This window comes from Pongo pygmaeus, chromosome 16 (genome assembly GCF_028885625.2).
Source record: "Pongo pygmaeus isolate AG05252 chromosome 16, NHGRI_mPonPyg2-v2.0_pri, whole genome shotgun sequence".
Taxonomy (NCBI): domain Eukaryota; kingdom Metazoa; phylum Chordata; class Mammalia; order Primates; family Hominidae; genus Pongo; species Pongo pygmaeus.
In genome coordinates this window covers 29,725,979-29,741,800 of record NC_072389.2, presented here as the reverse complement: position 1 = coordinate 29,741,800, position 15,822 = coordinate 29,725,979, and the positions used below count along the sequence as shown (strand labels likewise).

The 15,822-nt window shown below is 48.8% G+C and overlaps 1 protein-coding gene across 1 annotated transcript in view; it reads right to left on the bottom strand.

Moving 5' to 3' along the window:
- The window catches only part of ATP10A (ATPase phospholipid transporting 10A (putative)), a 179,803-nt gene that overhangs the window by 50,641 nt on the left and 113,340 nt on the right, over positions 1-15,822 (bottom strand). The window contains exon 3 of the mRNA XM_054451653.2: positions 7,564-7,649. Coding sequence (XP_054307628.1) covers positions 7,564-7,649 — 86 coding nt within the window. The remainder of the gene's footprint in view (positions 1-7,563; positions 7,650-15,822) is intronic.

Below are 15,822 nucleotides of genomic sequence, written 5' to 3'. Positions count from 1 at the left end.
AAAAGAAAAAAATGAGGTCATTAGTGTGGGCCCTAGTCCATAGGACTAGGTCCTTCTAAGAAGAGAAGATTAGGCCACAGAGACACACAGAAGAAAGACCATGTGAAAACACAAGGAGAAGACATCTTGCCATCCATAAGCCGATGAGAAAGGGCTCAGAAGACACCAGTCCTGCAGACACCTTGATCTCAGACTTCCCAGCCTCCAGAACCGGGAGACAACAAAAGTCTGTTGGTAAAACCGCCCAGTCTATGGCACTGTTTCGGTGGCCTGAGCACTCACACACATCCTTTAACATTTAATTAAGCCACTTAGAAGGCCTCATGCAGTCCAAGTCCCCAGGTCTGCTGATTTATCAGACCCATGTCTTCCAAATCAAAACTGGATGAGAGAACCGTCTGGTGAGAACACTGGCCGTCCACCAACAGGGCCCCATGCAGGCTCCATGGAAAGTGGCAGAGTTTGCCTGATACCTCCTGCCCCGTGTTTCTTCTCAGAAGATGTTATGTTTTCCTGACCACATCTGCTGTTGGTAACGGGTCTCGTTCATCTGAGTCCCAGCATGTGAAGAAAGGTGAGGGCCAGCAACCATCAGAGGTGCGGATGAGGGCCCGCAACAGGGGTGGGAATCCTCCCCTTCCAACACAACGGTGCAGGGCAACAGTGCTGGATGTCTCCTCCACAGCCACAGGCAGCAGCATACAAGTCAGGCACCAGGGACAGCAGTCTCCAAGCCAATTCCTCCTCAGGTCACATCACCTCCAGCAACCAGAGCCCCAGACCCTCATCTCTGCCGTACCCCAGGTGGTAGCTCCACACTGGCATGGTCACTGGTTGTCCCTGACTCCTCCCTCATTTTTACATCCATTCAACCTCATCTCCACGTTAACCTTCTCCCTGGCTGTGTCTTTAATCCATGCCCCCTTCTCTCTATCTCCATGCAGCACTGCTCTGATTCAGGCGTCTGCATGTCTCTGATGGAGCCGGCAACACACGCTTGCTGGCCTCAGCTCCACTGGCCTGGGTTCCTCACGTGGGTTCCTCACACAGGCACAGGAGCAATCTTCGAGTGTGCGCCTGTGAGTGTCGCCTGCGGGACTCCTCATTGCTCCAGCTTGACGCAGGAGCCAGCTGACTCTGCAGCCCCTGCTTGGCCCACAGAAGGGATGGCTTCTGTGGTCTTCTGCCCCAGCCACCCCCATACAGCACATTCTGTCTACTCTGTGTTAGCCTCTGCCTGAGGGAGCCCGGCCTTCCGGCCTGGGCTCAGCTTCTGCCGCCTTCAGGGCGGTCCTCCACGCCACACTCCCAGGCCCCCCACCCAGACCAGCTGGCAGTATTCCTTCTGCTTCCGTGTCTCTGCTTCCAAACAGGAGCTGCTCATGTCCTATCCATTGCACACCCCAGTGCCTACCTCAGAGCCTGGCAAACGTTGAAGGCTGCCTGGCCCTTGGCTTTGAGCTGGGTCCATCCAGTGGGGGTGACAGGAAGGACACTGGAGGAGTGCCTGAGAGCAAGAAAAGACAGGGAGTAGGCTGGGCGTGGTGGCTCACACCTGTAATCCCAGCACTTTGGGAGGCCGAGGCAGGAGGATTGCTTGAGGCCAAAAGTTAGAGACCAGCTTGGCTAACATGGCAAAACCCCATCTCTACTAAAAATACAAAAAAAAAAAAAAATAGCCAGGCATGGTGGTACGTGCCTGTAATCCCAATCCCAGCTACTCAGGGAGGCTGAGGCAGGAGAATCACTTGAACCTGGGAGGTGGAGGTTGCAGTGAGCCAAGATCGTGCCACTGCTCTCCAGCCTGGGCAACAGAGTGAGACTCTGTCTCAAAAAAAAAAAAAAAAAAAAAAAAAAAAAGAAAGAAAGAAAAGACAGGGAGTTTATTCCCTGCTCCCTTGTAGAGAGGCAGCACTGGCTGGCAGGCAGTGTCCCTTGACCAGGGCTATGAGTTTCCCCAGGCATCTCCCTGGTCATGAGTCCCCCAGGGCCACTCTTCCCCATGGGGCCTCATGACAGTGACTGCTCAGCGGCTACTAATCTAGTATCTGCTCTGTTCCCGATGCGTCCCCTACACCCACCCACTCCTGTAGAAACACCTTAGCAAAGATGCGCCCTTAACAAGTATCCTTCCTCATCTATATGAATCAGGGTGTTCAGTCTGCTTCCTAAGTGGGTCCTGACTGACATAAGTTGGGAGGAAGGAATGACAGATAATTCCTTCCATTGGCAAATCCTGGGCAGAATTTGCTTTAAAATAATCAGATGTTCATATTTTTGTAAAAATAATAAATATAAATAAATATTTTTGTATAAAATAATCAGATGTTCATATCTAACAAAAGTAAGTGTGGAAATTACCAGACTGTTTTGTGCTGATGTTCAATATTTTTAAGATATAAATATGTCAACTAAAGGTGGCAAGGTGAAATTAAAACATTCCAGTTTTAATGAATCTAGTTGATGCAGTTTATTTAATGCTTGGTCACTGGCAGTAAAGACATTTTGGATACAGCCCACACAAGGCTCCAACCAGACACCAGGCAGGAGGGGGCAGGGATCGTGACAGCTCTGTTGTTAGTGACAGCCCTGCTGCCTTTACTAACCATGGTCTCTGGAGGGTGTCACCCACCAGCGCGAAGAGCCCACCCCAAAATGCAGCTGGTGCTCGTGCCGGCCCTATGCGGTTGTAGGAGGCTCTCCAGCTCAGAACCCTGCTCTGTGGGGTAAGAATGGTCGCCAAAGGAGAACAGGGTTGGCTATACTTGTATCCGACAAAATAGACTAAGTCAAAAACTATTCTACTAGACAAAGAAGGGTCAGTTATGCAGGAAGACATAACAATTATAAATATGTATGCATCCAATATCAAAGCACCCAAGTATATAAAGCAAACACTGACAGATCTGAAAAGAGAACTAGGGAACCTGCTTTACAATGTGAAATGGAATTTTACATTGGATGACCAACTAACCAGCCAACCTCTTTGCTTTATTCTTTAGGGGAAAGTGCAAATGTCTGATTGATTTGTGGCTCCAGAGGTGACCGCATGCCATAAAGTTGGCTGAGCACAATCAGCAGGGTCAGGCTGAGCCAGGTCTCCGTTCCCAGGAGGCCTCTCTGGGCGATGACACCCAAGGGTCGGGGCTAAGGAGTGAGTGCTGGGAACAGCTGGAGAAGGTGGGGAACAATGTTACTTCTAGATCCTAACTCTGAAGATTTCATTAGGGCTTAACTCTATGAGGATCCTTCCAAAGAATGCAGCCTTAAAGGGCACTTGAATAATGAGGCTCCTAGCACTCTTTTTCTGCCAGCTGGAGATATATTTCACATACTATAATGTTCACTCATTTAAAGTTCATACAGTTCTGTATTTTGTTTTGTTTCCGATAGGGTCTTGCTCTGTTGTCCAGGCTGGAATGCAATGGTGTGATCATAGCTCACTGCAGCCTGGACCTCCTGAGCTCAAGCCATTCTCCCACCTCAGCCTCCTGAGTTTCTGTGACTACAGGTGCGCACTACCACACCCACACCAGGCTAATTTGTGTGTGTGTGTGTGTGTGTGATTTTTGTAGAGACAAGGTCTCACTACATTGTCCAGGCTGGTCTTAAACTCCTAACCTCAAGTGAACCTCCCATCTAGGCCTCCCAAAGGATTACAGGCATGAGCCACTGCACAGCCTAATTTTTTTTCTGTTTGTATTTGTATCATCAGAGTTGTATAACTACCACCACCAGCTAATATGAGAACATTTCCTTCTTTCTTTTTTTTGAGACTGGGTCTTGCTCTGTCTCCCAGGATGGAGTACAATGGCTACAATGGCACAATCATGGTTCACTGCAATCTCTGCCTCCCCTACTCAAGCGATTCTCCCACGTCAGCCTCCCAGGTAGCTGGTACTGTAGGAGTGCACCTCCACACCCAGCTAATGAGAACATTTTCATCACCCTAAAAATAAACCCTAGACCCATGGGCAGTCACTTCCCATTCCTATCTCACTCCACACCCCCAAACCCTGGCAACTGCCAATCCCCTTTCTGTGTCTAAGATTTTCCTACTGTGAGCATTTCACATGCGACACCTTGTTTTTGTTTTTGTTTTTTTTTTTGAGATGGAGTCTCGCTCTGTCGCCCAGGCTGGAGTGCAGCGGCGTGATTCCAGCTCACTGCAAGCTCCGCCTCCCGGGTTCACGCCATTCTCCTGCCTCAGCCACCCGAGTAGCTGGGACTACAGGCAACTGCCACCAAGCCCGGCTAGTTTTTTGTATTTTTCGTAGAGAGGGGGTTTCACTGTGTTAGCCAGGATGGTCTCCATCTCCTGACCTCGTGATCCGCCTGCCTCGGCCTCCCAAAGTGCTGGGATTACAGGTCTGAGCCACCACGCCTGGCCACGACACCTTCTAATTCATGTTGTACTTCACATTCATTCCTGCACTGGACTCTCATGTCAGCCTGTGAGGTTGACAGGCAGTCGATGATACCTCCAGGATTAGAAGGCCAGGGCTCAGAAAGGCAGAATAACTTTCCTAAGGCCACCTCTCAGGGAAGAGAAAGAGCCTATATTCAGAATTGGGTCTTCTTGCTACAAACCCAAACTCAGTTCTGTTCTCCAAGTGCAAACGGTTAATGTTTCAAGTTTGGAATGGCAGGTCCTAAAAGAGGCAAATCTGCCGGCATTCCTGGGCTCTGTGGTGTGAAGGAGGTTACAGGGCAGCAGCTGCCTCACGGAGGCTGCAAGGAGGCCAGTGGGAGGAAGCAAACCAGGGAGCTGGCTCTGCAGCCGAGCCACTTCCTGAGCCTGGACAGCAGACCTACCTCCCAACTTAGCTCCCTGCCCTGGGCATCAGGACTGGTATGGGGTTAAGACCCCCTTTCTCTTTGCTTGCGACAGATAGCATTACCAGGCCCTACAGAAGGAAGGATTCCTGCCTGAGGGAGCACTCCTGCCCCGGGAGTATTCCTCACTATGAGGCTGTCCCAGTCCCCTTCAGGCTGATGGTCCGGGGCAGGGCTGCTCCCTCTGGTCGTGCCCCACAGTCACGGGGGGGAGTATTAACACACTGCTGCTCCACCCCCAGAGGCCCCTCCTGACTTGTCTGGCTGGGAGAGGGGCCGTCCAGGCCCTGACAGCCCTGTGGCAAGCCCAGAACACCCCGGCTGGTGGAGATGGCGAATCACCTTTAAAGAGCGTCAGGTGTGGAGAGGCCTGAATTGGCTGTGCCCACACAGGCCCAGATGGTGCGTGGGCCCAGGATACAGGGGGGCTACTAGGGTTGGACGATGGGTGGAGTACACAAGGAGACAACATGACATGACTGAGGGCAAAGCAGGAAAGGATTTCATGCTGGGAGAGCTGCTCTTCTCATGTCCCTTTCTCGGGCAACATGCCGGTGAGGACACCACGCGAGGAACTCCTGCTGGCGGCATAGGCTGGAGAAGCCCCAGTGGGCCTGGCTGGCTGGCTGCAGGCAGATGACACCCACTCAAGAGGCATCTTCCGCAGCACCCGGGGGGAGTGCAGCCAGGCCTGGGGGTACCCAGCCAGCCAAGGGCCTCATGTGGGAGGCAGTGAGGCGCTGCGGCTGAGCGCAGGGCAGACACCACACCAGACTCCTGTCCTCACCACACTGCTACAGACAGTGGCTGAACAATACAAGGGCCCTCCCTTCTCCTGAACCAGACCCTGCCCCTCTCGTCCACCCCAGCAGAGGGCCGTCACCTTTCCTAGGCTCTGTGGGATCCAGCAGGCTCCAGGCCTTCGTATCTGTCCCTGCTGTGCCTCCACTGCCAGGCACCGCCCTGTCACACCAAGGACAATGAGCTAGGAGTGCAGTCTTCAGAAGAGAAAGTCGACCCCTTATTTATTTATGTTTTTTGGTGGAGTTGGCACCATAAAATTATTCCAGGGATACCACTGAACATTCTCCAGAGATTGCCCTCGCCCCACCCTTCACAATCGTTTCAGGTCAAGATGTCTAGCAACCCAGCACCTGCTCTCTGTAGCCGACTCGTGCCTGGGGATTCCCAGCAGTGTTGAGGATGGTGCCGTGCACACAAACTCTTGGGGCAAGGGATCAAGGAGGCCTGGGGAAGATGGCCCAGGAGTCAAGAAAGACCAGAAAAGCCACAGCACATGGGTTGTGCTGAGTATTTCCTCCCCAAATCATAGAGGTTATATGCTTACATTTTGTTGTTGAGTTTTACCCTGCTTTAATCGGCTTATTTAAGGGGTGATTTAAGGGGTGATTTAATGCTATCCGTGTCTGATTCTCAGATAATAAGGGCAATTCCAGTGGGTGACGGGGCCATCACTTGGCTGCAGACACATTTCAGCTTTTGCTGTGCAGAGTTCACTTCCGTTGGGTCATCCCCAGCCCTACCGCCTGCCACTGTGTGCTGGGCACAGGCAGTAATGCTGGAGGTGCTGGCAAATCAGAAGACTCAACCTACACCGAAAGCTCTTAGAAATGGGGCCATTTTCAGAAGCAGATCGCTCCCACGCCTCCGTATGTCTGCGTGGCGGGAGCGGGGGGGTAGGGGGGGTAGGGGGGTCGGGGGGGACGGGTGGGGCAGGCGAGGCCACTGCCTGGGCCATTCAGCGGCTGCAGGCCTCAAAGGTCCATCCCTGCCTCCAAGCAGGACAGTGCCAGGCGGTGGCCCCTTGTGCTGCAGGGGAGAGGGCTGAGCCCACGGGAGGTGGCTGAGACATGATAGCTGGAACAGAGCTTGAGGGCAGAGGAATGTCATGTGCATCATGCCCCTGTCACAGCCTTGTTGTCCAGAAGACCATCCCCAAGGGCCCTGGCAGGCCACTCAGCAACTGCATCCTGACACTGCCTATTCTCTTCCATGTTTTTCACCACAGCACTGACCACACACACACACTCCTATTATTATGGAAATTTCCAAACAGACATGAAGGTGGTCTCTACTGCTGCCCATCACGCAGCTTCAGCAAGTGCCAACACAGGCCCAGGCCCGTGCCCTGATCCACCTCTCTTTCTGTTTTGGAGCAGGAAGGGGTTGGCCTACTAGACACAGTCTAGGTTATGCTTATTTGTTTTAATTGTCTTTCTTTCCCCCTAACTAGAATGAAATAAACACAAAGGCAGGAACTTCTGTTTATTCAGTTTACCACATTACATCCAGTGCCTTGAATGAGCCCAGCATGTAGCAGGTATCAATAAATACTTGTTCAGTGACCGAGTGGAAGCATACATCCATGAAATTCCACCCGGCCTATTCCTGCTTCCATGTAACGGGGCCATGTGTGGTCAGCTACACATCTCTGGTCACACCCATCACCTTCCGGGGCCTGCTAGCGGGAGGAAGAGCGGTACCTCCTCCTTACAGATGGTAGTGGCAAGCTTCTACTGACAACAGGCTCTTACCCACCAGTTCCAAAAGCAGCCAAGAAGGCTCAGGTGCTGGGCCACATTCCTAAACAGCTACACCATGTGGCAAAGAGTATTAAATGCATACTTTATAACTGAGAATGTGTATACACCTGCCTATATAGTTATCAAACAGAAAGATGCGCGCAGGCAGACGCACGATACTCACATGCAACCGCGAAACCTACTCAGGTCGTTGTTTGGCTTCTCGCATTCGATCACGCTGGTGAACGTCAAAGGATTGAATTCGGAGACCTAAAATAACAGCACGTAGACATTAGAGAAATCTGGGCTCAGGCTGTGCCGTTCTAAAAGGCACTTGTTTTTCTGTCTCACATCCGCGGTAGGCAAATTTCATGGGGGAAGAACTCTGCCTATGAATCTCTGTGGAAAGCCAAGGCACCGCCTTCTCCACTGTATAATAAATAACAGTTAATCATTTTATAATAAGTGACAATTGGGGGACCAGTGCTGGTTACTGGCTAGTAAGTGAGCAGAAATGACTGCAGCTCTATTGCAAAATGAGAGAACAGGCAATACAGCAAAGGAGGCCATCAATGAAGCAAAGGGATGAATGAGTTTTTTAAGACACACGGCACTTGCCCATTTCTACAGACTTAGAGAAGCAAATTCCACCTGGAAAACAGGAGCTTATAATAAATTCTATTTTTTCAACATACACTACATGATCTTCATGGATCTTTGATGAAAAAGATTTACATAGCCAATGAGTGAGCCAACAACTTCTTTAGTATTCTGCTCAATTAAAAAACGCTGACAACTCACCACAAAAATGTCTTTAGAATTTTTCTATTGATAGATAAAACAGAGCCTGGCTCATAAGAAAGGCTTAGGAGTGGGGGGAAGGAGGAAGAAGGGAGAGAAATGGAGGGAATAAGCCTTCAGTATAAATGAGTACAATTAGTGGATTTCTTTTTTATCAGCTCTCTGGTCAGGGCTGTCATTCTACTTAATCTAGCAAGTGTCATAACATGGTAAAAAATCGAACTATCTTTGTTGACACACACAAAAAGTGAAGGTGGTTAAAAATTATAGAAATGGCATAAACACTGTTGACACCACCCCAGGTAACTACGGCTCTGCCGCAACCACACATTTCCCTGCATAGAATACAGCCATAATTACTCAAAAGTCAGTTCCTACTGTTTCCCAGTGTAAAGTGTATATTAAAAGGGGCGTGTGCTAGATAATCGTAGCTCAATTCAATAACTGAAATTGAAATGCTATTTTAAAAGGCTCTTCTTGGAGTTTAATTAGCCATCAGTCTCTCTTCTCCTTGGACTGAAATGGCCTCTAGCTCTATTTCCAGAGTGAGGCTCTGTTTCAAGGAGTCTTGTGTTTATTTAAAGCCTGTGGATTATCTTGAAACCAGTGGATGGCTTTTTCCAGGGCAGACATTTGCAGATACAAAGTACAGGATGGCCATGAAGGCAGTGAGTTCCAGAGAACACCAGGATTATTCTTGGCAGACGAGGAGGGTAGGACTTAAAATATTTTGTCTCTGTTTATTATTCTTTCTCTCTAAGAAAAATGTCATGGACATGGCTCAGAAACAGTAGGACATTCTGTCTCTGGGACTTCAGAGCTGTGTTTTTAATGTCGTACCAACAATCCCGTGCCCTGGGGAGTGTGCGCAGGGGAGGTCCCAGGCACGGGACGGCTGGCTTCCTCTGCATCCTTCTGGAACTGGGGAGGATCTGGAGGATTTTTAAAACTGGAGGGATCTCTAGAGACTGGCATGGGCTGAACTGGAGCCCCTCATCCGCCACTGGAACTCATATATTGAAGTCCTAACCCCACGTAGCTCAGAACGTACCCTTATTTAGAGATGAGGTCTTTAAAGAGGTAACTAAATTAAAATGAGGTCATCAGGGTGGACCCTAATCCCACATGACTGGCGGCCTTCTACAAAGAGAAAATCAGGACACAAAGACACACAGAGGGCAGATCATGAAAGGACACAGGGAGAAGCCAAAAAGGCCTCAAAAGAAACCATCCTGCTGACCCCTTACTCCTGAATGTCCAGTTTCCAGACCTGTGAGAAAATAAACTTCCGTTGCTTAAGCAGCCCAGTCTGTGGTGTTTCATTACAGAGGCCCCAGTAAACGAATACCGAGACCATCTTTGAGTTTCTCATTTAAAAAGCATTTCATATCCAGAGCACACCTTCTGGATGAGGAAAATCCTGTTTACATTGTTTATTTCCAACAACAGGCAATACAGCAACACTCCCCATTTAGGAAATACATTGATTTATCCCTCCATCCACTCATGTCTACCCCTGACTCATTCCAAACCAGCTTTGAGGTCATGCCCAAGTTATCCATCAGTCAGACTTGTCAACCTGCCCCCTGGAGCACGGACAGAGGTAGAGTCCCCCGATCCACCCTTCTGCTCTGAGCACACTAACTCCATTCTTCTTAAAAAGTAGATATCCAGCTAGGGAAGAGGAAGCAGTTCTAGAGACGGATGGTGGTGATGGTTGCGCAACAATGCGAATGAACTTAATGCCACTGAACTGTACACTAACAAATGATTACAATAGTAAACTCTATGCTATGCATATTTTGCTATGATAAAAAATTTCATTTACGGCCATGCCACCCTGAATGCGTCCAATCTTGACTGATCTTGGAAGCTAAGCAGGGTCAGTACTTGGATGGGAGACACAATTTAAACATTTTTAAGTGGATATAAACAAACTCTGAAAATTGACTGAGAAGAAATGAAATAATCATCAAGTTGAACATAGACCAGAAATCTGGCACCTTTGAGTACAAGTACATAAAGTCTCCCTCGCCAGTAATTCGTGAGGGCACTGCCATTCTGATCATCAGCACCATCAACATAATTACGAGCTTTGGGAGGCTTGCCAAATGCCAGGCATTGTGCTAAGCGCCCTACAATTATCAGGCAACCTTGCTAGGAAGTCAGTTTTTGCACCACCTTCAACTTAGGATCTTTAAGTATCGTGGCCAAGGTCACAGTGGTCTTGGAGTGACGGACTGGAGCTTTCTTGGCCTCTGAGCTATCAGCTCAACCATCAATACCTGCAGAGACAATCTGGCATTAACAGAAAAAGATTGTGCAAATAAGCCAGAAAATGTGTAACAGATTCTACAGAAACGTCCCCAAAAATTTAAATTGCTTTTTATTTTTTATTTTTGAGACACAGTTTTGCTCCTGTCATCCAGGCTGGAGTGCAGTGGCGGGATCTTGGCTCACTGCAACCTCCACCTTCTGGGTTCAAGCGATTCTCCTGCCTCAACCTCCCAAGTAGCTGGGATTACAGGCGCCCGCCATCATGCCCGGCTAATCTTTGTATTTTTAGTAGAGACAGGGTTTTGCCATGTTGGCCAGGCTGGTCTTGAACTCCTGACCTCAGGTGATCCACCGGCCTTGGCCTCCCAGAGTGCTGGGATTACAGGTGTGAGCCACCGCACCCGGCCTTAATTGCTTTTTAAAGTTCTAAGTTTCCAAAATTTAAGTTTTAATGTTTTGAAAACATGCTTCAGTTCAACATACCTTAATCTGATCGTAGATACCCTCTTTCCATCTTCAGCAATGCCCGTGGATGTGGGCTTACCAGAGCCCACTCAAAAACAGAGTAAAAAATCAGGAGCCCGGGGACTTAGTGCTAGTTCTTCTGATTAATAAATATGAGACTTTTGGCAAGTGAAGAGACGGCATTTGGACTCGGATCTCCAGGGTCTCTGTTGCCCTGTAAGTCCACAATTCTGTAGGATGCAGAGGTGGTTCCAATGAATCCCTGTGCTTGGGACGACAGACTCACTATTGCAGAAACAGCATCACCTGCAAGAGTGCTGCCCACACATGCCAGCCTCAAGCTGAAGCACTGCCCTCTGCATCTCTGCTGCAGCACCCCAGCATCTCAGACGAAAGAAAGCGGACACCGTGAAGGGTTCGCCCACTGCAGAGCAACATGTTCAAATAAATATCTCACCGGCAAGAAAGAAAGTGCTCAGTTTCTGTTGTTGTCTTACAAATATTTCTGAAACTTCTTTGGGCAAAGTGATTTGACCTTACTAGGTGGAAAGAAAGAGGCAGGACAATGGTGCAACAGAGAGCCCTCCAGCCCTGCCCCTGAACTTGTGTTTCTGCTAGAGACTGCAGCAGGAGGTGCTCCAGGGATGCCCAGAGCCCTGCGGCATGCTTCTGCTTCCTCCTGATGCCTGGGACCTCCTCCTGGTAGAACAGCTGTGTCCCCTCTTCGACCACACGGGGGAGGCGTGTGTCTAATTCAGCAGTGCCCAGATTGCTACTTGAATGAATGGTTTGATTCACAGGGGAGATTCTGTTACCAACCTTGTATTTCACATTTGCATTAAGTGAATTGCTACTAAGTACTTAACAAAAGCAAATACAGATGTCCTCCATCTTGAAACAGCAGTGATGTTGGAAAGGGCATTTACAGTCCATTAAAGAGGATATTGTTATTTTTTTTCTATCACAAAAAAACTAAAGTAAAGAGGTTCATATTGCTTCAGCCATTGGGTGAGCACACAGCACACTTGGTCATCTGCAGGTCCGCTGCCAGCAGGGACCCTGCCTAACGCTCCAGGTGGAAATCTCTGAGTGAGGCCAGCTGTCTGGGTCTCTGGATGATGTGGGCAGAGAGAACCCTGGTGAGAGAATGCACAGACAGCAGGGGCCAGCACCTGCCAGCCAGGCAGGGCCACCGCCTGCACCAGCGAGAAGATGTGGAAAACACACACACTCCCCTGTCCTCTGCATCTGGATCCCATTCTGAAAACGCCCTTTGCATTCCCCGTTATGATACTCCTAGGTCACAAGGAGGTTGAGGTCCCCCTGGTTCACCTCCAGCCTTGACATCACGCCTGGACATGGTCCTCGAAGGCTCTCACTGACAAACACAACACCTCTAACTGTCTACCTTGCTTTGGTCTCGCCGCCTGCTATGGGCCTGTTTGCCCCTGGACTGAATGATGCCCGTCTGATCACAGAAGTATTCCACCTTAACAAAGCCTTGGAGACAGCTGCTGCCCTACAGGATGCAATTCTCATCCCACGCAACAGCAAAGTTCTGCTCAGGGTCACTGCGCTGACCTCCTCAGCTGCCATCCCTCCCAGCACCCATTCCTGCCACGCAGGGAACCCTGAGGAAGCCCAAACCTGTCTGCATGGCTTCCTTTGTCTTCCCATCCTACAGCATCAGGCGAAGTGCCCTTCATTTAGAATTTCAGGATGTTGTCTTTTCTGGAGAAGCCTTCCTAACGGCCCCCTGGTAGGGTAGGCAGGTGCCACAGCTCCGAACTTGCTTAGTCCCCACACAGACATCAAACCCTGTGCTTCCTGGGTGTGGCTGGAGTTGGCTCCCATTCCTCCTTCACTAGACCACAGGTTCCCTAAGCACAGGTACTCTGTGCCCTTGAGACCATCACAGTGCCTGGCACACACACGGTCAGAGGGTGACGAATGCTTATCTCAGAAGGATCTCATGTGCCACAAGTTTCTGGATCACCTCAGAACTCCATGCTGGGCTCTTGGGGACCTAGAGCCCCTGCCTGCCGCACCATCTGCCAAGACGGCCTGCTGAGGCATCTCTGTGGTTCCAGAATGCATAGTTCCTCTTTTTAAAGTGCGGGCACTTTTCCCCTGGCAGCAATATAAAATGATTTCTTCATAGCCCCTAATCCGGCTCCTTAGCTCCTTACTTATTGATCATGGGTAAAGAATGCCTTAATTAAATTAAGCCAAGCATTTTAACACAAATTAATGGAATAATTACCCCCAACTCTTTTGTTTTGTAATTTCTTTATTATTATTATTATTATTATTATTATTTTATATTTCAATCTAATTTGTATTTACCACTTGACAGTCAGTGCTGTGGAAATTCAAAGGAGGGCAGATGGCCCGATCCCAATACTGAATGAATGAGTGAATTTACTTTTTCACTGCCAAGACTGTATTGTCAGGTGAACATTTTCAATTTGCTAAACTGAAATAGCAAAGTAGTCTGTTTTGTCCACCACGTGTCTCCTGACACATAGTGGGTACTCAATCAGTTATTTACTGAATAAATAAATAATAAATAAATACCCAAGTGAAAGCGTCTGGTGGCAAGAAACACCGAACGTACAAGGAAACTTAACTCAAAGTGATAATTTCTCCAAGTTCCACAGATTCAGTGTTACTCTAGCGGTTAATGCCCCGTGACAAATACTGAATAGAAATGAGCATGAAACCCATTTAGACAGCAATGTAATCTATAATAGCGGCTGTGATTGTATTATTTAAGGTATCCTAAATATGGAAGTGATAAGTAGGTTGGCCCAGCCGCTCATGGCAGGACACTCCACTGCACGTCACACAGCATGTGACGGACTCTGTGAATGCTGCGTCCCTGCCTGACGTGGTTCTCGTCTCCACGGTGACAAGCTGACAGGGACAATGAGAACTGGCATCGGGGCCTCCGCAGTTCTCTTTCAGAGTCAGCTTCACACAGGTCCACAGGTGGCTTCTGGGAGGCTCACGCCTCAGAGAAACTGATCAAGGGATGTCTGGGTTCTGCCTTCTTTTTCTAACTGGAGATTTTCTTGCCGCAAGCACGAGTGTTAGAGATCAAGTGGTCCTCCCTTAGTTTCTGAGCAGAAAGGCAGCTTTTCCCTTGTTAAATTCTAGTTGAGAACGCAGGCGCCAGCCCCTCCTTGCCTTTCCTGCCTTTCATCTTTTGTCCCCTTGCCTCCTGACTGTCGCACAGTCAAAAAGCCTCGGTAGATGGTGGCAAAATTCTAAAGCTCACAGTGCGGGGTTAGAGTTTGAAGTCTCAAAATCAAAACCCTTTCTTTCCCTCCTGGCCTCAAACGCTCCATGCTGTTTCAGTGGGCTGTGGCTGTGAGCAAAGCCTTGCTTTCTCCTCCGTCAAATGCACCTAAGAGTCCCTAAGAACTGGCTGCGCATTCAGACAGTAGGTAATGAGAGTTGCTTCACAGAACACCAAATTCAAACCTAGATGAGGGCTGTTCGTTAAAATTGCCCTCTTGAACGTATTTGTGCTTAATCCAACAGGGTGTCCCTGCATGAAACCCGCCTGCAGCCCCTCTGCTGAGCTATTAGCACAGTCAGGTCCACATCAGTCTGTCTGCTTCCACAGCCACAGGCCACTTAGTGCCTCTTCCATCACTACAGGTGGGGGTGATGGTGTGAGCTGAGGCATAGCTTTTGGGTGTGAATGTGTCATGCTTCAGAGATCACTGAGTAGACAGCCTTGCTGGAGAAAAGGTGCTCTCTCTCTGCACAGCATAAGAGGGGTCTGGAGCCTCAGTGTGTTTATAATAAAAGGGACCCTAAAGGCAGAGTTCCATGGACCACAGGGCCATTGGTAGCCACATAGAGGAAGACCATACTACTATTTTAGAGGCCAATTGGGATGGAGAATACAAAAAGAGGAGGTCAGCTAAGAAAAAAGCTCTTGTGCTAATCTGGGGAATGATTCCAAGACTAAAATGGCAACAGAAATGTGAAATTCTAAAGCACACCCAGACTTGCTCAATCATCAGATTCAAAAGAAAAGTTATCCTGCACCAGACAACTGGGCAATTTGGACCAAACCTCCAGTTACTGGCAAACAGAGATGCTGGACAGAAAATTGAAGACAGCTGCCTGGAGGTATGAACGATTTAACAAGAAAGTGAAGAATAAGCAAGCCAAGAAATAAAAAGACAAAAATCCAGAGTTCAGGCTGGGCTTTGAGGTTTCTTTTCCCTGAGGAGGGTCTACAGCTTCTGCAAGATATAGTTAAGAGATTGAGTGGAGCTCATGAGACACATGTTGGTGCTCAGGGCCCATATTAGTTGCCTGTAGCTGCTGTAACAAATGACCACAAATGTGGTTGCTTAAAACAACAGTCATTTGTTATCTCACAGTCCTGGAAGTCCAAAGTTGGAAACAGATCTCACTGAGCTACGGTCAAGGAGTTGGCAGGGCTGCGTTCCTTTTGGAAGCTCTAGGAGAGAATCCATCTCTTTGATTGTTCCAGCTTCTTGAGTCACATTCCCTGACTTATGGCTTCCTTCCATTTTTAAAGTCATCAGTGTGCGGGGATTGAGTCTGTCTCATGCTGTATCACTTTGATAGTGAGGTCTGATTAACAGCCTTCATTCCACTTACAACCTCCATTTCTGCTTGCTACGTAGCATAACATATCCACAGGTTTAGGCGATTAAGATGTGGGCATCTTTCGGGGGACCACTATTCTGTCTACCATAAAACCTACCAAGAGAGGGGCCTGATAAACACCTATGCTTTCTAACGCAACCAGGAAGAACTGCATCACAGAGGAAGTGAACTGCAGGAAAGAGCGTCAACATGGAACTTAATCCAACATGGTGCCACTGCATCAAACACATCCAGAACACTGCTG